General features: G+C 43.0%; 1 protein-coding gene across 1 annotated transcript; it reads left to right on the top strand.

Annotated features, from left to right (window-relative positions):
- The first annotated feature begins 4,286 nt into the window (after window positions 1–4,286).
- Window positions 4,287–22,330, top strand: UBE2QL1 (ubiquitin conjugating enzyme E2 QL1). Its single transcript, XM_005533509.3, has 2 exons — window positions 4,287–5,673; window positions 21,004–22,330. Exons 1-2 carry the CDS (start codon window positions 4,879–4,881, stop codon window positions 21,133–21,135), a joined length of 927 nt encoding a protein of 308 aa, XP_005533566.1. The 5' UTR covers window positions 4,287–4,878; the 3' UTR covers window positions 21,136–22,330.
- The last annotated feature ends 791 nt before the right edge of the window (window positions 22,331–23,121 follow it).

The following is a 23,121-nucleotide window of genomic DNA, read 5'->3' as shown; positions in this document are numbered from 1 at the left end:
ATGGAGGTCACTTCAAGAATGTTGTTTATCTAAGTCAGTAAAAGATATTAGCATTGCCAGATGGACTTCAACACCAAGAAGAAAGTAATTTCAAAGGATGTGTCAAAAGGAATGTAGGAATTACACATATACCTCTATAAGTTTTAATATTCCAGGAGGAATTTTGTGTCTTTCTTCATTCTTGCTGTTTGTTGCTGAAAATGCCTTTCTTCTGAATATCCTTCTAAACATAAATAATGTTGTCACTTTGGAGGATGAAAGGAGGCAAACAGAAAATGAACAGTCAAAGGTGCCCAGTGAGATACTAGTAAGCATCAGGACAACTCAGGCAAAAGAGGGAGAGATTAATTTCAGCAGGGAGTTTGCCTGCTGAAAAAGTGTGTGTTTGCAAGTTTGCAAAAAATTAGCTAAATATAACTCAATTTGGTTCTAGGAAGGAGGCTGTGTCCCATGCTGTAAATTAAATCAATGGAGCCTGCCAAGTCAACCTAGGTAAATACCTCCTTCAAAAGAATTCCAGGCCTAGAGGCTGGCCTAATCCTGAGTATATCAGCAGGATACATGAACCCTAAGATTTGAATGCCACCAATAACAACTTATCTTCAGACCTGCAGAGGAAGGCAAAAAAGGAGCAGTAGAGGACAAATTATGCATCAGGAAGAATAAAATAAAATCTTCCCAACTCCAGTGGAAGCCCTGAGGCATGGAATTATAATGCACATTGACAGTGATCTAACCTATTTTCTCACACACTTGGGGATACTGATGCACCAGATGCCCAGGGACTCATAATATAACCTTAATTTTCTCTCCTCAGACATTTTCCTGTATTATTGTTGTACAATTATGCCCATAAACTTCTCAGGCTCCTTGCTACCTGACTGCAAGCTATTCCTTCCAGTGCTCAGGAGAGTATTAAAATGCTTCCTTCATCATATACCCAGAAGCCTTTAGGTTTCCAGTGCAGATGTATTCAGGATTACTCACTGTACTTCCATTTGATGATGTGATGAAGTCAATATCCCTGTCTGACATTTACTTCTCAAATATATTTATAAAGTGTTATCATGGCCCCAATCAGTCTTTGCTGAGTTGTACTAAACAAGAAAAAGATAGTTTAATTTTCCTATAAAGATATGACTTTTGTTCCCCTAATCATTCTAGAAATGCTTCTGTGCACTTGTTCAATGTAAGTAACATTTTCTATCACTTGGTGTTAAAATTCTGCTGGTTTTAAATGGAAGTAAACAATACACATATGAACTTTTTGCTGAACCACAGGTAACTCCTTTTTTGCAAACTCAGTAAAGACAAGAAAACCACTAGCCAATATTATCCTAAGGAAAAAAAGAGAGAAAAAAAACCTACCAAAAAACAACTTCCTGCCAGCCCCAATATGAAATTGGTACTGCAATGGGAGTTCAATCTCCAGCTAGCAGCAGATGCTTTTCTACAACAAGAAGAATCTACGATGCCCTTCATCAGCTGCACCCTGCTCCACACGGAGCTGAGGACTGCTGCCAGACCTGAGCTTTGAATGCTGTCCTGTGTCAGTAATAAATGGCTGAGCCTGAAAGCAGCTCTCCAGCTGAATATGTAGAAGTATGTGCCAAAGGTCAGTCTGTTTTTCATACCCAGATGCCTCTCTGATTTGAAAGTCATGGCATCAGTCTAGGATGTCTTTATGTACTGTAAGTGGATCAAACAGTCCTGCTGTCTTTGACAAGAACAGGAGAGCCTTGTCTGGGAGATGGCAGGTGAGTTCAGTTTGACTCCCACACTTGGCAAACTGGTGAGAAGGTATAATAATTAACAAAGTTAATAGGTATGTTTCTACTATTTAAAATACTAAGGAACAGAAATTTATTAGGAATGTGTAAAGAGACATCATGGACCAAATTTGATCTTTTTTTTGTCAGTCAAGGAATATGTGGATAATGATAGTATAGATACAGGAGAAGTCTCTCCTGCAAGATGTTTTACTACTTGTTTTCCTTCAAGACTTGGCTTCAAGCCATCCAGAGTCCATACTGGATGAACAAAATAACGTGCTTGCTGAGGAAGCCTGTGTATGAAAAAGAAGAATTTGCTCTATCACTTCAGCTTTTTCACCCTGCAGACAGTATGGGTACAGACTGTGGCAAATTTCAGCACCACCAGAGCAGCACCCTGTGGCAGCAGAACCCTGTTTGGCCAGGCACACCTATTACACCTTCCTCATCGCTGAAACAACTTTCTCATCAGTTCCTTCATTAATCTTGTACCATTTCAGAGAGCAGTGGTAGAAGGCCACAGAAGGGATGCTTGGCTCTGGCCTCCTTTTGCAGAAACCTTGCTCTTTCCATTTGGCTTCACTGGGTAGACACCTCAGTTATGTGAGACAGGTAAATAACATCCATATTATTAAATTAACCATCACAGCTCCTGCTGCCACCTGCTACAGGAACACCATGCAGACACCCTTCAGTTTAAAACATGAATGTAGCCAACACAACGTCTCACGTTGCTGGTTGGCAGTGTGGTTCAGCTCTGCATCTGTGCCACACCACCCTACCTTACCCTAAGTATTCATCCAGGGGTGACCACTGAGCACCTTTTTCCACCTGACTGCCCATGGGGATTGAAGCTGCTGGTGAAGATTCTGTGACTGCCAGCTTTTGTACCAGAGCACCAGTCTTCCAACCTGTCCCATCAGGTTTCTCAGTGCCCTGCTCCATATGCTGATGAGAATTTTCAATGTCTATCTTAGCTTCTCCCCCTGGAAGTCCTGCTGGAGTAATTTTCCTGTTGAAGCACAGATTACTTGTTTCCTGGAAGTGTCACAAACCATGAGATTTCTGTGTGCAGTTTGTCTGCATTTCAGAAACTTCCCAGCTCCATGAATGGGCCAAGGGGAAGGCTTGGACACAGTTTCCAATAACCTTTAAACTGGAGGTTCTTCAACTGCTCAGGCAAATGTAGGAGGTAGAAGATGAATATGGGATGAACAGAACAATCTTTGACACTTAAGCCTCCACCCACTTTCACATATGCCTGGAGATCCGACCTCCAGGGAAACACTGTCAACATTACTTCACTATACAGATCTCTGCAGGAGTAGGGGATTTAGCAAACACCTCTACTGCAACAGACCCAGCTGGCTATCTGCACACAGGAAAGGATCAGAACAACTCCAAAGGTTATCACACTTCTGGATTGGCAAAGTCAACAGGATAGAGTGCAGGAGCAAACAAGGACAGCGTTATGGCACCTGAGCCTCCTGGGCCATCAATGACAGTTTGCTTACAGTGCTTCATCTTCTCCCTGTTCAAAGCAGGTTGATGGAGAAGCAGTGACACACAGGTCAACTCTGCCAGTATCTCCTGAAATAGCTCTATGGAGTCTTCAGGGAACAAAGGAGATCTGCCTCCAGATTCTCCACTGCAAAATGTGTTATGGAATATAATGCTGCTATGTGCGCACATTGCTTACTGCTTTACATCCTCCACACAACAGATGTAATCACTTTGAGCCCTGCTATCACTATTCCCCAATTCAAAGCATTTCTTGTATTTTTTTTTTTTCTTTTTCAGTCTCTGAAGGTAAAGAAGATGGTGGAGACAGAGATTTTGAGAATCAGCTGCCTCTTCCTGAGCTACACAGAGTCCCAGGAGGACAGACCTACTTGGTCTGGAGGGGAGCAGGTGTGAGAGGGATAGGATATGTATATCTGATATACTGAAGAAAGCAAGATTGTCCCATCATTACCAATACAACAAATAGCAAAATGCATATATACACACACATATACACACACGTTATGCACGTACAACTATTTTTAACAATATTTATATATAGATTTGTATAGGCATTATATATGTATGTATATATGTGTGTATGTGTTAGGCAGGTAGGTGTAAATACATATACGCACATGCACTTAAATGCCATCATGTCCTTACACGCGACCACAGAGCTGTTCCGTCTCTGGGCTAGGTGCAGGCTCTGTCCGCGTGCAAGCACGTTGCACGGAGCTGCCGCGGTGTCGTTTCCCAGCCGTGTGGGCGCCTAGACGCGCGCACACACTCATGTACGTGTGCAACGCCTGCCCACGCACCCGTGGGTCTGTCCCGGGGCCCCTCCCCGCCGTCACCGCCCCAGGCTCGCATGGCCAGCGGGGCCGCTGCCGCAGCGCGGGGCGGAGCGGAACGGGACGGGGCCCGCGCTGCCCGTCGGCCACCGCCCCGCCGATCCCGGCAGCGGCGGGGCCGCCCGGCGCTGGGGCGGCGCGGGGGGCGTAGTAGGGCTGCGGCGGCGCTGGCCGGGCGGGCGATCACTCTCCCCGAACAAAGGGCCGAGCGCGCCGCGGGCCGGAGCCGAGCCCCCCTAGGCCGCCCGGGGGGGAGGCGCCCAGAGCAGTGCGGAGCCCGGCCCGCCGGGAGCCGCCGGGGATTGGCTCGGCCGAGCGAGATCTGAAGGTGCCGGGGGAGCCATCTGCAGCGCAGGCGGTTTCGCCGCCGCTGTGCGGGGGGAGGGGGCTCTCCCGTGCGGGCGGCTGGGGGATTTTTTTTTTTCCTTCTTACCTCCCCCCCCCCCCCAATCCCTTTTCATGGGATCATGGCCACGGCGGCGGGGCCGTGATGTCCGCGGGAGTAGCCCCGCTGCGGCAATGCTCCCCGCCGCAGCACTAGGCAGGGGAGGCGTTTGAGCGACGGCCGCACATCCTCTGGCACCGCGGCGGCACTGCCGCCGCCTCTCTGCGAGCCGGACCGGCGGAGAGGCGCTTGCCCGCCCGCCCGCCAACAGCAAACCCCTCGAGCCAGGCTTTAAATTGATAATAACCACACTAGAGCCCCTCCGGTGCTCAGAGGCGGGAGGGATCGCAGAGCCGCGGACAACATGGCCACTCTGCTGCGGAAAATCGGTCTGATCCGGCTGCACAGCCGGGACACGGAGGACCCTAAGCACCACCACCACCACCGCAGAAGCAGCCAGCAGGGCTCCTCACTCCGTGGTAGGGGCAACCAGAAGAATAGCAGCAACAAGCCGCAGCCGCAGGGCCCCCCCGGGGTCGGCTGCAGCAGCAGCAGCAGCAGCGAGGGCAGCCCCGGGGGCCACAAGAACAAGAAGGCACCGGAGCCAGCCAAGCAGCCCCCACAGCAGGCGCGCTCGGGAGTCGGCCGGGAGAAGCCGCGGGAGGTGGGCAGGGAGCCCGGCGCCGGCAAGGAGGCGGCGCAGCGACCCAGCCCCGGCTCCGGCCCCGGGTGCGGCTCGGGGTCGGCGGCACTGGTACCCGCCGGCCGGCAGCAGCACTGCACGCAGGTGCGGACCCGGCGGCTAATGAAGGAGCTGCAGGACATCGCGCGGCTCAGCGACCGCTTCATCTCGGTGGAGCTGGTGGACGAGAGCCTCTTCGACTGGAACGTGAAGCTGCACCAGGTGGACAAGGACTCGGTGCTGTGGCAGGACATGAAGGAGACCAACACGGAGTACATCCTGCTCAACCTCACCTTCCCCGACAACTTCCCCTTCTCGCCGCCCTTCATGAGGGTTCTTAGCCCCCGCCTGGAGAACGGCTACGTCCTGGACGGCGGGGCCATATGTATGGAGCTGCTCACACCCCGCGGCTGGTCCAGCGCCTACACCGTGGAGGCCGTTATGAGGCAGTTCGCCGCCAGCCTCGTCAAGGGGCAGGTAGGGCTCCCTGCTCGGGGAGAAGCACACGCATCCATCGCTCGGGGTGCGGGTCAGAGTGCTGTTCGGGTGGGAACCCCAAAGGCGACCAGGCCCGGTCTCCCCGAGGACCTGGTATCACAGGTGGAGCGAAGGCAGGGACACACGTGTTTGGCTTCGGGATCCGTTCTCGGGCCGGTGGGGCAGAGGTGCAGGGCAGCTTGGAGGGACGAGAAGCACGTGCTTCCATCGTGTCCTCCCGCCTGGCTTTTGTCCCTGTCCCTCATAAGCTCTGCCGCTTATGGCACACCAAGATACCGTGCTTGTTACCCCTGAGGGGCACCTCCTTCACCCCACAGCAAAAGAGGGCTCTCCGGGCTCCAGTGGGGTTTGGGATTGGAGCCTCCTGCCTCCCGCTCTTCACCAAGCAGTCGGCCATACTCGCTGGTCCCTTGCATGCAGTGCTGCAGCTGGCGGAGGGCGCGACGCTGGAGCTGCTGCCCCCAGGTCTTTGTGCTGTCCGGCATAGCATCCCTCCGGGGAGAAGGGGCAACCCCGGCCTTGGGGCTTGGCAGACTGCGCTGAGGTATGTCGCGGGTTCACACCGGGAGTCGTTGCCCGAGCTGCTGGTAAACTTGTACAGGTTTCAAATCGTCCGGTCCAAAAGGAACGAATTATTTGGGCTAGGTACTGCAGCTGCAGGAACCAGAAGGTTCCTACCAGTTCTCTTAAAAGGAGGTGATCACTTCTCCCGGCAGAGGATCTCGTCTGGCCTGAGTTTTATGCTGGTTTGTTTTGGGCTTTTTTCCCTTTTTCTCCTGCAGAATATCCGTAGGAGAGAAATACTTCATAACCCATTTTTAACAAATGCGCAAGTATTGCTGGCTTTATGCCCTACATTACGCTTTATGTTATGGCAGGCAATGCACACATGGCGATGACAGAGTAGTTTTCCTGTTTGTGAATGCCCTTGAAGTTGGGGGACATGCGCAGCTCCATGTCTGTCAGTAAACTATACTAAGTAACTTCTTAGATTTGTCTTCGCAAGGAGGTGAGGAAAGAGTAAATAATAACATACTTTTTATTTGCTTAAAAATGAGGTTAGTCCTGTTGCTCCTATGTAACTGCTTGCCTGAGCAGAAGTAAAGGTTTCTTCTTAAGACTGAAATTAATTTTGATTTTTCAACAGGCTCTTTTGTAAGTGGCTTGTACTCCCTTTAGCCTATTTGATTTGGGTCTACTGCTCTTTTTTTAAATCAGATAGTGTTTTTCTCTGCACTTCATTTCAAGAGGTCAAGTTTCCTAGGTCACCTTGGGATATAAGAAAAACATCTACCAAGGGGGAAAAAAAATAAAAATTTAATTAACATGGAGCCTGAGGTACGTTGAAGTTTTGAAGCTGCTGTTACTGCATCTTACTGTTTGTTAACCTGTCTCTTTTAGAGAGGTCATAGTTCTTGTTACTTGTTACAAGAATTTAGGGGGACAATGGTAAATTCTCCCATTTTGTAACAATTCAGCCTCTTTCTGTGGTGTTGAATGTTAAAGGGTTATATGAATATTTACTGGGATTATAAAATGGCTCAGTGAAGAGAAGCACTGAATTGTTTTATTAGTAGTAATATATATATATATTATATGTAATTGTTTTATTAATAGTGAATATAATATATATAGTAGTAGTAAATTAATAGTAATAGTAGTAATGAGTAGTAAATATATATATTTTATAGTAGCTATATAATCTGACAATTTTCTTCTCTAAGCCACTTAAGAGATTTCCAGAAAGTAGTAGTGATTTTTGATTACCAGAGGGTGTTTATGTGTGCATCGTTAATAAATACATTTAAAGAGCAAGAGTGTCAAGAACATTTTTCCAGAAGTTTGCAAAGTCAATTATGACAAAAAGAGAACTGGAATTTTAAAAAAGGCAGAAATAAACTGCTGACAGTAACTTAGTAGTTAAATTGATATAACATGGCACGTGTCAACCTCTCAGATTGTTCAATCCAAGTGGAAAGGTTGTTAAGCAGTATGGTCAATACATTTATTTTCTGGGTTAAAGAGATGTTGCCTCTGATGGGTTTGCTGGTCATTCACTGTAGCTGGGCTCTGTGGGAGCCACGTTTCTGTAATTGCACTCCCCTCATTATGTAATCCCCACTCCATTGCATAATACGGCTTAAAATGCAACTGGCGCTCCCCTATCCCTGTTTCATTTTACAGGTGATCTACTTTTGACCAGTTAGTTTTTAAAAAGAGAAATGGAGCATGGAGGGCTGAGGTGCTGAATTCCCTAGAGCTGTATGGCCATGTTTGGGTGACTCCTGCCATGCTGTGGGCAGTCTTGGTGCCTGCAAGGAGATGTCTTGAACAAATAGCCATGGCTTTTACCAGATTAATTGTGTAATTTCTGTAAGCAGCCTGCAACCTTGCAATAGCATGAAATACTCAAGATCCTGTTCATCAGCAAGGCTGGAAAGGTGAGAGCCATCCTACATCGCCTCAGAATGAACCTGCCTGAGCAAATGGCGGCAGCTATCTGGCTGAGGGAGACATAAGGCACTGCCGCCACCAGTGAGTCAAAGGGACCTTCCAGAGAAATGTCACTGGTTCCCAGTGCCATGATTTAGCATGAGATCACTGTGAATACTCCAGCCTGTGACGCATCCAAGAGTGCACCTGGCTGGCACAGACGCCAGTGTGAGTGGGCAGGACTGAGCGTTCCGCTGGCACACCTTCCTTCTTGGGGCAATTCATGGGATAGAACCAAGGTGGCTCTTTTGGTGAGACATTTTTCATCAGTCCAGTTTTGCTGAGCCAGCTGTGGCACTGTCATTCACTGCTGGTTCTTCAAAGAGGAACAGCACTCTTTGGTCTGCGGGTAGAGCTAGTAGTAACTGTCAGTATTATGACCTTCTGCTTTTTGACAGAGTGATCCGAAAGCAGATAAAATTAACATTAAAAATACATTTACAGACAGTTAAGATTCATGACAAACTCAGATGTTTTTTCATGGATTTCACAGACCTTTTAGTAGAATAGAAGAGAAATTGAGGTAAGTCATTCTGACATCTTATGGGATGTCACTCAGGAGTTCTGTCTGTACAGAAACTTAAGTGTGCAACAGAGAAATCAAGAGTTAGCACTTTTCTGTTACTTTTCAGCATTGCACTTGTAAGTAGTGAAAAGCTGTGTCCAAGTTTCCAGACCTGAGCATATCTCCTGGGGCTTGGATTTTAAAGCAGGGTGGCTGTTTCTAGATTTCACCAAGCGGGAACCATATGCCTCGGCTGCCCTTGTGTAAGAGATGCCCTAACTTACGGGATGCACACCCTAGCTTCCTATAATGAATCTAGCATTGTATTTTTAGACCTTTTTTTTGTCTGTAAATAAAAATTCTTAAAATGGAAGAGAAATTACTTTTTTTTTAATATAACAATTCAACAGTCAAATTTAACTTTTTTTTTCCCCTCAGTTTTCAAGGAAAAAAATGTTAATTAACAAGTTGGAGTTTGTTTGGTTGGTTGCTTCAGCTGTTCAGCTGAGAAAATCAATTATTCACACAGCTCTAGTCAGTATCTTGAGGGGAATTCTCAGTACGTCAAAGGCCGAAGGCTGTTTATCTGTCTCGGATCCAGAATCTTATTTTAAAAAACTTGGTGTTGTCCTTAACTCAACTGTAGCCTTGCTTTTAAAGGGATGACTTTGTACTTGCTTCCCACACAGTCAGCTGCTCGCTGGCTCCTGTCATGACAGGCAAGAGCTTGGTCCTGCTGAACCGGCGAAACAGTTGCTGTGTTCTGCTGCAGAGCTGGGGTGACAGCCAGGGAGGTGGGGTGATGCTAATGAAATAATTTAAATAGCAGTTGTTTATTGTCCTGGAGGCAACTATTCAACATGTCTGTCTCTCTGTGTCTATCCAGGCCATGGAAGTGGCCCATGGAGTGTTACTTCTTCTTAGCCCTTTAAAACGATTTATTGATCATTTCAGAGAGAGGTTTAAAAATTAGTTGCTTTCCACTTCCAGATAATGTCATTGTCACAATAATATCAAGGGAGGGAGGTTTTAAGAGAGGGGTGTCACAGCAGGAGGTTCATCATGGCTGTCCTTGAGTGACAATGTGCACAGATGAAACCAATGCCCATGTTTCAGGGAGGAGTCATCTCTCTCCTTTGAAAATATGGTAAATGATTTGGTCCCAGTGGAAAAGGAGCAAACTTTGTCTAAAAGAGAGGGTTTTATGTCTTCTGATAGATGCGTTGTTTCTCACTGGACAGAATGGTTTGGTGGACATTTAGAAGAGGACAAAGCTATATATGTCAGTGTCCAAGTAATGCAGCAGGGGTTTGGGTTTTTTCTTTTTTTGAGACCAACAAACAGAGCAGCACCTGATGCCTTGGGGACTTCAGATGTAAGCTTGCAGTAGTGCTGACCACTAGATGCTTTGTCCTCTTTTTTACAAGTCCCTTGTTTTCTCCATGGAGGCTGGAGACTGGACTGCCAGACAAAGTCAGCTGTCAGGTAACTGTCAGCTCTGCAGATTGTCATGAAAAAAGGTCTTTGTTTTGAGGGAAGTTATTCTTCAGTTCTTCCAGTGAATAGGAGTAACATAATTTTTTTTTCAGGATTCTTGCAGAGAATAGAAGAAATATAGAAATTTTACCAGGACATATTACAATAGGAACAGGATATCCCTAATTCTGAGTATTCTTGCTGTTGTTGGCTTCTATATTATGATTTAAATAAAAATCAGAACATGGTTTATAGTTAACCTTTAATTTAGTATCAGAAAATGTCCTTAATTCAGATAAAATTGTTTGTGTCTAGTACTTTGATCCCTCACATTGTAACATTAGAAATATCTCAGTGGAACACTGTTCATTTGCTTCAAATGCTGTGTGCCTTGTATGACTATTGAATGGATTTATCTTTCCAGTTTAAAGATTTGAACATCCCAGTTGAGTTTTACCAGATTGAAACAGCAGAAATGGGCTTGTTTTATGACAAACAGCTACAGAAGGTAGCTGTTAATCATAGTCTAGATAACTCCCTCTTCATCCTTTCAAACAAGTGTGAGCAAGCAGATAACAGATGGGACTTGCACAGTGTCCAGGATGTCAGCAGACTCCAGGTCTTTCAAATATGTATAGCAGAAATTAATTGCAGATCCATGGGTTTTCATACTCCAGATGTTGGATTTGAGGAGTGTAGCCATGAATAAATCAGTTAATCTCAAAGGCTGCAGAAATGAACAGAGAGCACAGTGGTCTCAGAATTATGTGGAGCCACTGTATCCTATTAGGTCCTTAAAAAATGGAATTCTTTCACTTTTTGCTTTTGATTAGTTGCCTAAGCAAGTGATGATGGTTATCCTCAAGGGAGGAAATGTTGCTTTAAGTGGGTGAAAAACATTGACTCATACAAAGATGACAGAGGAGACCAAGACTGTGTTAGGGAACTTGTTTCCCATGAAAAAGTCTAAATGCTGGGCCAAAGAGATAACAGAATCTCTGTTTATTTGCCTTCTGAGATGTCTCATTTCATTTGAGAAACATAGGATTGGAAGTTGAACTTTGAGTGGGAGCATGTGTATTGAGATGCTGGGCCTGATAAACAGGCTGGAAAAAATAATTGTTCATGTGTACTCTGATATATTGGTGTTCTGACCATCCACTATTATTATGCAAATATATTCTACTGAGAGGAATGAAGACAAAGGGATTCCAATTCATTTAAATAGGAGGTTGGTTTAATTATTTTAAAAAGCAAAGGGAACATAATCTCCATTTTTCTCCTTCAAAGCATAAAAATTAAAATTTTAAAATACTTTCAACTATACTTATTACTGTTAAAATAGTCATCAAATAAATGAAATTCCTAATTGAGCCAAATTACTAATTTTAAAACATGCTTTCATTCTTCTTGGCAACACTTAGCTGATCTGCTAAATAAGAATTTGAAAGAATTGTGGCTTTGGATTTTGTGAGAAAATTGAATTTGCTGACAAGAGCAAGATTCTTCTTCCCTGAATTTTATATGTGCTCATTTTCTTCAGTGTGAGTGTTCAGACAGAAAGAACCATGAAGCATTGGGGTGCTTTGTCAGATATTTAATTGAAAATTTTATTTTTTCAAATGAAAAAAGCCAAGTATGAAGGGTGATGTCCTGAAGGAGTAACCTAAATAACCCACTTTCTATTCTGAGGACAATTTACTCTTCCTTTTTCAGGCTAGCCTGGAAAATGTGCAGCTTTCCTAGCATACACACAATGCCCAGGGATTTCCATGCATGACCAGATACTTCCAGATTGAAGATTTGTAACTCCACATTAATTCAGCTCCTCATATCCTGGGAGTCTGATTGCCAGGCATGGTCTGTGGCATGTCCCCCTGTGGGCATCTGCTCTCACAAAGTGGTACAGTGGTTAAGTAACAAAATATTTACTGCATTTCTTTTTCTTGTGTAAGTTCCTTTGGGCTGGTGAGAGTCAGTGAAGAGCTCTTCTTTTCTGTGATGTATTCAGTCCTTCACATACAGTTTCCAGTTTTCTCCTGTAAATGCCAGAAATGTAATGCTGACATTCAGTGCAAATGGAGATGGGCGATAGGAGTATTGCTGGGTGCAATTCCTCTGCAGTTAAACAGGGAGAACCTCAGATGCTGTGGTAGTTAACGCTGGCTGACTGGCTCAAAACGTGTCTTAATTGTAAGGTGCACAGGATCCAGTTGTTGCACTTGTAAATGGAATAGCAGGTTTCTCTTGGATCGTATTTTTTTAAAGTGCTAGGTCTGGTCTGAGTTGTACTCCACAGGTCATTTCTGGAGGCTGTTGAGCCGTTACATGGTGTTTGCCTTCAACACTATCTGGAAACAGCAGTAACTGAGTATATCCTGGAGGTCTCAGGACAAGCTTTACATGAAGGATGTGATACTGTTACCTAAACTGGCTCACAGTGAAATGAGGACTACACTGGGAATTGAAAGTGTCTGAGCTAGGGAAAAGTGTAGGTGTGCTTTGATGAAAGTGAATTTGTAGTCCCTACCAGTGTGCACAGAAAAGGTAAGTGGGCACCACACTTCAGATGTTAAGGTTATTCCTCTTCTGAAACAGGATCAAGGTGCCACTCTGATTTGCCCCATTCCCATTAAAAGTTACACTGAGGAAGGATACATCAGGCATCTCTGTCCTCAACCACACATGGCAGATGCATGCCTGCCTTGTACATGTGCAGAGTCTGTCCTTGGAAAATGTCTTTTTATCTACTTCACAATCTTGTGTGTTAAAATTGATGATCCTCATTGATTTAATCCTTTGCTGCACAGGCTCTCCAAAACCTATGGAACTTCTGCAGTGATTCCTTGATAGAGTTACAAGTCAGTTATAATCCCAAACCTGCATTCAAAGACGTGTTAAAATAAACCCGAGGAAGGAAGACATAAGCCTGCATTATGAAATGGCTTGGAGCTCAAATGCTTGTCATAGGTTTTATGAGCTGTGGAATGACTTGGTATTTCTCCTACTTCTAGGCTCGTGCTACAAATGGTAGCAGGCCCCCAGATGCAGTAAGAAGGGCTCATTTCCATAATACACGTCCATGCAAAAACCAAAGCGTAGCGAAACAGAAGAAATTGATGTTATTAGTTTTTCAAATTATCCATGAATTTCTATAAATATCAGGTTTTATGTAAATTTGATAATATTATTTCCAGGTAAAATATGCCTGACATTGAAGTGTTCTGTAATTATTTGTGGGAGGAGGTTGTTCACAATTTGAGCACTTAGCCTGAGAAAAGGTAGTGCGAGTTTAGCTTACAGGTTTTGCCAGTGACTTCAGGTGCAGTCGTGGGCAAGTCATATAACTTCACTGTATTCCTCTTTCCCACATGTGAAGTACAGACAAATTTATAAGGGACCCAAAGGTCATTTGAGGATATGTGCTTAAAGAAGTGTGCCTCACTCAGACGTGAAGGCTGTCTGAGTAGATGTCCATGTGCATCAGTACTGCAGTCAGGAGACTGGCACATTCATATAAATAGCAGGAGAAAAGCACATCCATTTGTGACTTTGATCTTACTAAATTTGGTTTTAACTTGATTAGATGTTCCCAGAGGCAGCCTGCTTTTTGCTACTGTTTTGTTCTGTTTTTTTGTTTACCATTCTAAAACTTAGGGGAATGTGAAGATAAGCATTGTTGTGGTGCCTTTGTCTTTACAGCCTATCACAAAGGATGGTTGGGTTGACTTTGCTTTGGTTTGGTTCACACCTGTGACTGTGTTTGACTTGGGTAGATTCAGGTTCCTGATGTGGAGGACCTGTGGGCTTATGCAGAGTTGCTGTCATGTTCCCAGCCTTCTCACCTGGACTGGCTCTCAGGAACTCAGCCAGTGCCTGATTCCACAGAGAGGTAGTCCAGGGAGCTCTGCAAAAGACTGAGAATACATAGCAGAGAAAACATTCCTCTGTCACCTAGACTAGCAAGTGCCTTTCAGGTAGCAGGGAACAGGGACTGTGTCTTTTGACAGAAACCCACCATGTTGTCATACCTTCAGCTTTGGAGATGCTTGAGTCACCAGTAATTTAGCCAGCTACCCAAATTTTCTTATTCTTTTGCCATCACAGAGTTTGTCCCGCCCATAAAATACAGGGAGGGAATTTCTTAACCCTCATCTGTGCTGAAATCACACTGCCAGCTGGGTGCTGACTTAGGGAAAAGCGAGGAAGAGCAGCACAGTGCTCTGGAGCTGCCAGACAGAGATTGGAGTTGTAAGCATTTGTATCGATTAAGAGCTGCTGGCTCAGACAAATGAGCTATTATTCAAATAATTCAAATTCAAATAATTATTCAGCTGTTATTCAGGTTTCTTTTTCCTGGACAAAGAACAGTTATGCTCCCAGAAGGCACAATTCATAGGATGCTTTAAACCTGGAACTTGCTACGTTTTCACTTCTTTTGTAGATTATTCTGAAAAAAAAGACCAAAAAAGGCATGGAAGTACTGCTTTGGAAATTGCACATTACAGGAAAACCTCCTTGTTTTCATTCACTTATGCTGCAACCTTATGAGTATTTGTCTGTATCACTTTCTATACCACTTTATTTTAGCTATAGCTCAAAATCATATACAGTGCAATATGAATTGTGTGCTATTTTTGAGACATGATTAACTGTGCCTCATCAGTACATGAAGGAAAAAAATGATAAACCATGTAACTGGGGGGAGAGACTGTATATTGATCTCTAACAGTGATGTTGTGACACATTGCAGTCACTGCACTGAGAGCATGACAGTTCTCACTTCAGCATCATTCTGCTTTTGAATGTGTCTCTAAAGCCAGTGGAAATATTTTCTTCTGAAAGCTTGTTTAAATATTCTAGGATAAGGCTGGTTCAGGCTTAAGCACTGAGTATCTCTGTTCCTTATCAGAAAATGAATATGTTTGTATAGAATAGTTGGGGCCCAAGGCCATTAGTCACTGGCACATTATGGAACATGTTACTTACTGAAACTCATAGCATGCCTCAGTATTTAGGAAATCCATAGATTTTGTGTCATCCATGAAGAAGCCTGGCACAACAGACTTGGAGAATGGGCATATCCTTGTGGAACATCTTCCTGTCAATGGAGGCATCACCACAGGTGCTGTGTCTGGCACAGTGACTTCCTGCAGTCTTTTGTGTGCTTCTCACTGTCTTCATGTTTTCCATCTCTTGACATTTTTACCTACGGTTGGATTAGCAGAACCTGCTATAGAGATCTGTTAAGAGTTGGAGGCAGAAAAGGAAACTGCAGACATCTGTGTGTCCTTACGGTGGCCTACATGATGGGCCAAGTTTAGCCCCATGTGCAGAAGGCATGTGTGATTTGCCCTTGGGAGACCAACCTGGAGTTATTTGCATTGAAAGTACTAATGAAAGTACACAGAGCTGAGGAGATTGTGTTAAGAGCCATGCTAACAGCATGAAGGTTTGCCTGCTTCTGAGTCTCTTAGCTGGTCACTACTGGAAATGTACACAGGTTTTTGTTTGCTGGTCCAGGTAAAATGTCTGTATGTGACTGAAGGTTTGTTGTTACACCTCAGAGATACACAGCACAGGGGTTACATTGTTTCCACAATAGCATCAGCTTTATAAGGGCTCATGTTTACATTAAAGGGCTGTGTACACTAAATCGCTGAAAATTTGGGACCTAATAAAGCAGGGAGTGGCATCAAGAATGGACTGAGCACAGCCTTGAAGGGTTCAGGACCTGGCTGTGCAGTGCCACAGCTGACCTGTGTTGGCAGTTCAGCTCCAATTGTCTAAGCTGGACTTGGAGAATACCACAGGTCCCTTCCAGACAGTACTTTTGATGATTGTATGATCCTGTGGAAGACTGACCTCTGTTACATAGTCCTGTCCTTCCATCAGGAGTGAGTTCCAACAGGACACACATGGAAGCACACCTGGTACTGTTTTGAAATTATTTGGTTTGGATCTGGGAGCTTCTATCATTTATTTGACAAGAGAGGGAACTCCCTTTGTCCAGAGAAATCCTCTTGAGGCTGTCCTGACTGGAAGGACCAGAAGAAATGTCAAGACTGCTTTTCATGACAACATAGGCCAGCTATGGGTAAATATATGGTCATAGTGAGCTCAAGAGTTTCAGGCTTCGTATTTGGTTTCTTGACAGGACTTAATTCTGTCTTTGGACTGCTTTGTGGTCTGGTGATTCTGGGGAATAATTGACATGGCACATTGCTGATAGTGGTACTGGCAGATTTTAAAGAGCTAATAGTTGTTGAGCTGAAAATTTTTGAGAATGTGCTTCAGTGTCACAGAGTATTATGAAGGGGGGATGTGTTCACAGAGACTAGTGTGAAGTAGAAAAGCTCCCAGATTTGCCATTCAGAAGAGGTCCATAATTGTGAATGTGCCATGTTTTAACCTCAGCTGCCAAGCAAATATGACAGTCACTTCCTCACCTCATCCCCTGGCTGTCTGGGGAAGAGAAGAAAAAATGTGGGTTGAGATAAGGAATTTGATAATTGAAACTAAGTAAAATGTAATACTAATAGTTATAATAATAACAAAATATCCCAATTGTAATTAAAGACAGACAAACCACAAGAAATACCATCACTCACCACCCACTGACACATGCCCAGCCCCATCCCCAAGCAGTGATTGGCCCCTCCCAGCCAACTCTCCGCAGTTAATACAGTGGGCGTGATGTGGAACATCCCTTTCACCAGTTCAGCTCACTGTCCTGGCCACATTCCCTCTTGACTTCTTGTGCACCTGCTCACTGGTAGAGCACAAGGCACTGAGAAAAATCCTTGGCTTAGTGTAAGTGTTGCTCAGCATCAGATAAAACAGGGTGTTATCAACATTATTCCCATGCAAAATCCAAACCACCACTTCTACTAGAAAGAAAATTAACTCTATTGCAACTGAAACCAGGACAGGAGGACAAATCAAGAGCACACCCAGGTGAGATTCACCTTGGGTCTTTTGCTGGACCCAATGGCAGGAGGGAGTGGTTGGTTGTCCTTTAGTTGGGCCAGGGTCCTGAGAAGGCTGCCTGCAGCAGATGGTGTTCCAGGAGGTCTTTCTGCCCACCATTAGCAGGGTTATAGACTGGATGCTTATCAGCTGTTTGTGCACGCTCATTAGTTTGAGCAAAGCCTGGATGAGTGGCATGTGATTGCTCACTGTGCCACGCAGGCTGTCCGCAGCAGGAGCACGAATGAGGGAGGAGGCTGAGTGCAGCACACATCCCCCTGCGCTTCAGCATGGCTGCACAAAAACCAGTTGGGTGCTGTGGCATTGCTTTCACCTTTCATATGTTTCTAGCTTGTTAAAATTATATCTTGATAAGTACATGAAGTCACATGAATCAGATGGCAAAATCTGAAATGTTCTCTCCAACTCCTTAATTAGGTTTTCAGATATCCCTTTATGAAGGGGGAGCTTTCAGGCACTCTGTGAGTGTCTGAAATTATTGCAAGTATTTAAATACTCTCCTGGTGCGACTTCTCAGAGCTGAAGTTGACAGTGATATCTTTTTGAAAGGCTTTGGGTTTTTGCTGTTGTTTTTAACCTCTTGTGGAATGTTTTGATCTTGTTCAGATACCAGTTTGATGTCTTTCCTTGATGTGGTGCCGGACAAAACAAAAAACATCTGCCATGCAAATGATCTGCATTCCTTACCCCAGAAGTAGTGACATGTGGTTTGGGGATTGGTCAAAATGCAGTTATGCCCAACAGAGCTGTGGATAACACATATTTATATACTGTATTTACCATCACTACCATGTTTACAGAATGCAGCAGCTTACAGGTTCCTGTCCAGACTTAAAATGACTGCATGTTCAAGTAGCAAGCTGAAAATAAACTGTAGTCAGGGCTGGTAGCAGTGCCTGGTGAAACATTTGACACTTTCTTCTATCATTGCAATGCAAAATGTCATTTTTTACTTAAACTTGGGAAGAATTTTCTGGGAATGGCAGAAAACTAAAAATCAGTAAGACAGTAGATACCACCCAGGCTTGAAAGTGTCTGAAGTTAGTCAGCTGAATTTCCAGCCTTCTTTCTTTTTACCTCAGCTTTACTTGAGACAGCAAATAGGGAAACTTCCAGTCTAGGAGGTTAAATTTTATCCACATTATAAACATCTAGCAGGATATTGTTTGATAAGAGATAGTGCTGACCATGCCACTCATAGTTTCTGTATAAGCACAGAAACACTGTACTGGGTTGTAGCATGGTAGAATTAGCTGGTCTTTGATGGTGCAGTTCACATACAATCTGTATATGGTACCAGAGTGGAAGTAGATTTAATGATCTGTTGCATTAATAACAGAAAGGTTTCAGAATAAACTCATAAAATGATGCTCCTTTCATATATCCTTCCTGATATGGCTCCGGTAACATTTTACATGATGTCATGATGTTTACTACATCGTTACAACACCAGAGAATTCTTACAGTCCTGCTTTGAAAGCTGTACATAGTCAACACTAAGCATGCGCTGTTCACAATGGAAAGATTCTATTTCTAGATACAACTTTGTATTAATACTTCGTAAAAGCTGGGGAAGATGTGAATCATACTGTCCTAGATGCTATGCATATAATTCAAAGGGTATCAAAGCCTTAAAGGATAAAAGATAATGTGCAAAACACAGAAGATGGCAAATGGATCTAATCTAGAAATTAAGCAGCAGAGCAAATTTGTATTTACTTTCAAAAGTACTTAGTAGATTTTGAGGACAGAATTTTCTGTGCTGATTTAATCTTCTGTTTTACTTTATTTTATCTTTTCCTATGTTTCTGTAAGTGTGCTTCCAACAAAACCCCAGATTAGGAAGAAAATACAAAATGTCTTGTAACAACAAAAATATTTCTACAGAATAATTATGATTGATAATCATATATGGATAAAATTATGTATGATAATTAGTCAATAAGATTTTAAAAATATGTTACCCAGCTTTATTTAATTATTCCATCTGTCACAAGTAAAAATGAGTAATTTTCTAATTAAAAAAGTAAATTTTCTAAGAAAATTTATGAGCAGGACTCAATTGAAAACCATTGATCATCCTTATTTGGGACATATTAATTGCCTAATTTGTGTGGAGACATAGAAAGTGTCTTGCTGTTTGGTCTATCAAGGGGGTTTACAGAGGAAATGGATTTCTAGTCTGTAAATGGCAGCTAGGGAGAAAGGCAAGGAAAAGCATCAACTGGTAAAACTGCTGTTTTGGGGAAAAACAAATGGGTATAAATTGACTGTGAATAAATCCAGGTGGGAACTGGAGGCTGTTTGTAATCTTTCATTAAGGTATGCTCTGAGAGACAACTCAAACTGCACCAAAAAATAATTTGTTAAACCAGGAGTAGGAAACAGCTTTTTTCTTTCATGTGTCAATAGTTTTGCTGTAACAGGAGCAGTGCTGCACACAAAAGAGCCTCTGCAATATTGTGACAGCTTTCTAGAAAGAAATTGTTTGTCCACACTGCAGGCTAATCTTACTCATTTTAGTCTGTAAACGTAAATTTGATACTCCGAGGACAGATTTTGTTTTATTTTTTTCTCATTTTCCCCCTTTTCTTCCCTCTATACACCTGACTATTTTCTCTGTATTTATTGCATGCTATTGCAAATGCCAATTTTTGGGTTAAATTCCAAATTGACAGGGAAATCAGGGAAGAAAAATTATTTTTGAGCTAAGGAACAGAAAAAATGAGAACATACTAACTTGGTTCTTAATAATTGTGAAACTGTAATATGGTGTCCACTCATCAAATACAATTTATTTGTATTGATTTGTACTGATTGTATTTGAAAGGCTTTCAGTGCAATCTATCAAACAATTACTGAATTTACTAGACTAGTGACTTTAATAAACTTCTTTTTTGTAATAAATCCAGTAGGCATAAATAATTTAAATGTATTTATTTTAATTATTTTTTTAAAGGTATTAATTGTTGTAGAGTGGTATTAATCTGCAGCGATCATTCTTTTTTGTGTCTCTGCTGGTTGGTAATTGACACAGACCAGTGTGAAAAATAAGGTAAGCTATTGACAACTCAGTAAAAGTTTCTACTGCCAGACAAGAATTTGAATATTCATACAACTGTGTTGTTAGAAGTAATATCTATTAGTAGAGTAATAAAAATGCAGTATATGCAAATAAGTATATTTTCATTCATTATCAAACTTGGCATGAAGGGGTAATAAACAAATTAGAACTTTCAATTTAAGGTGGAAGCAAGTTGGTTTAAGGCACTCCTTTTAGAAAGGGCAGAGGTGTTAATTTCTCAGAGGTAAGTTGCAGGAAGAGGAATGTAGTATGTTCTGCAGGATGGATGTAATTTTTGGTGTCCTTGCACGGTGGCAGTGGGGAGTGAGGCATTGGCAGCCCTGAGAGCGCCCGTGCCCGGGCAGTCGCTGTCTGTCAGGGCTTCCCCCAGCTGGGCAGGAGAGGCAGGAGGGGTGAGCATGAGGGGCCTCACACCAAACACGGAGCATCGGAGAGGGAGGCAAGCCCTTAGGCATGGCCGCCGCGGGTTGCTGTAAGCGGGGCAGCATGCCAGCACTGGGATTTGCCGCGGAAAAAACAGCAGCAGATGCCACCTTTTTTTTTTAATTTTTTTTCCTTTCCCTCCTTTTTACCCGTTCACAGAATATCATTTTAAATCCTCTCTAATAATGCATTTGTCTGCTCAAGTTTGGGAACTATGCTCGCTGGAACCCGTCCATAAGTGAATGCCTCTCAACCTGACGAGTTGAAAAGTTAAGCTGTGGTTTCCAGATGCATGTTCATGTCTTTAATGAAGGTTTTCTTTTTGTGTTTGGTGCAGGGCCGTATCTGCAGAAAAGCTGGCAAATCAAAAAAGTCATTCAGTCGAAAGGAAGCTGAAGCAACTTTTAAGAGTTTGGTGAAGACCCATGAAAAATATGGGTGGGTCACTCCACCTGTCTCTGATGGCTGATGCTAGCAACCTGCACTTGACAAAAATGCTGAACGAAAGTACTGTGACATCTCCTCAGTGCTGTACACCGCCCATCCTTTTCTACTTCAGCTTCAGTTACATAACATGAATGTCAAGGAGACGTCTAAGTTATTTATGAACAGATGTATTTACAGAGGGAGAGGAAAAAAATGCTGTGTGGGATTATATTTCAAGACTGGAGAATGGTCATCATTGAAGTCACTTGAGTGGATGCTGAGTTGTGTCATTTGCCCCCATACAGCCCACATTGTTTTCAGCTTCTTTCCATGACAGCAGCACCAAACAGCAGTACTGGAAAGTCTATCCATTACTGCTCAGTTCATTTAAATGTAAGTGAAACAGTTAATATTTAATAGGGAAGCAGTGCATTGCAGGTACATGTTTGCTGTGCTGTTTATCTTTGTCTCCTAGCAGGTCAACATAACTTGAAGATTTGTCTTTATGTGGAACTGTGGTCTGCTGTGACTAAATTTAGACTTCATTTGTGCTCTATATATGACCTTTAATTCATAAATGAAACCAGAATTAAAATGCTGAAAGGTCCTAGTGTTGAAAAATTATTAAGGGGAATCACCCAGCCAGTTACAATGTGCTCTCTTTGCTGATATTGTGATGTGCTGTTCAGAAGTAAACCAGTGCGGTTAGCTGAAGGTTAGATGGTTTTTTAAAACACATCCGCACCAGGGCTCAGAGGGGTTAGTTGGTGGTAGCAGCACAATGATTACCTTGATGGTACCTTCTGCAGTAGCATGTGGCCTGTCAGATCTTCAAAACAGCAAAACAAATGAGTGGAAATGAACAAAGTAACCTTAAAAATTTTATCTGTTTAATTTTGAAATCATATGCCAGTAACAGAGTAAAAATTTTCAAGTCAAATGGAACATGGTTTGTAAGATGATTTGCATGACTGAAATTTTCTTTTTTATTTTCACTCAATAGACATTGTATGTACTTAGAGCCCAGTATCTGAGAAAACCCACTGATGTATATAAATGTCCTATTATTTAATCATTAAAATTTAAGTTTTCTGGTAAACAAATTGAAAAAAACAACTTTCTAAGGGACTCCATAAAAACGGAATGTTAAGAATGGTATAGAAAAGCATTAAAAAATGTGGATTCCAAATGGAAAATCATATTGGACATGTGCTGAATAAAATCACCAGTATTATTTCTGTTGCCTCAGGAATTCAATCATTTTGGCCAGCTTTTGTATTTAAAGTAATGGGTTTTCTCTTGTGAGATTCTAAGCACCATATAGATGTATCTGTTGTGGTGGTGCTTTTTAATTGAAAATAGGACAGTATCGATTGTAGGACTGATTTGGAGGGGGAAGGCAGTGTGTGTTTGGAAGCACTTTCCATTATATGGCTAACATGAGAACAAATCAAAATGGTTGACCAGCTTCTGTTTGTATTACAGCAACATTGGAGACTATACAGAGGGGTCTGGAGTTTGATTTAAAACTACACGCAGCATAGAAGAACAAAAGCAGTACAATGAAATTCAAACACAAGAGAAGAAGCAGCAGAGCAGATATTCTTGCAGTACTGGTGCAAAAACACTGCTTAGTGAGGCTGTTGTGCTTTGTCAGCTAGATACAGAGAAAAATAATCAAAGCCTTCACTAGAAGGAATATGCAGGTCAGATCACCTAGTTTGTGGGCATACCTGGTTTCTTGCACTTCTGATCTCCATCAGCAGTCACTTCTCTTTCTCCTCTGATCATTTGTGGTGTGCCTTAACTCAAAATGCTTTGTACCACAAATCTGCCCAGATCTTGCTGTCATTTATCTCGCTCTGCTTTATACTTGGACACAGGGCTATAAGCAGTGTGTATATGTACTTTTCCTCTCAAACTGTGTATCAGTTCTGTGCATCTAGCAGCAGAATCTGTCTTTTGAGTGAGAAGTAACATTTCAAGTAATTCACTTTCTCAGTTTTTATAAACTTTCTTTGCTCTCCCT

Source organism: Pseudopodoces humilis, chromosome 1 (assembly GCF_049639895.1).
Source record: "Pseudopodoces humilis isolate 2021_Gansu_Grassland_sample_001 chromosome 1, ASM4963989v1, whole genome shotgun sequence".
NCBI classification, from domain to species: domain Eukaryota; kingdom Metazoa; phylum Chordata; class Aves; order Passeriformes; family Paridae; genus Pseudopodoces; species Pseudopodoces humilis.
The sequence above is the reverse complement of the archived record's forward strand: the minus strand, read 5'-3'. Positions and strand labels throughout refer to the sequence as shown.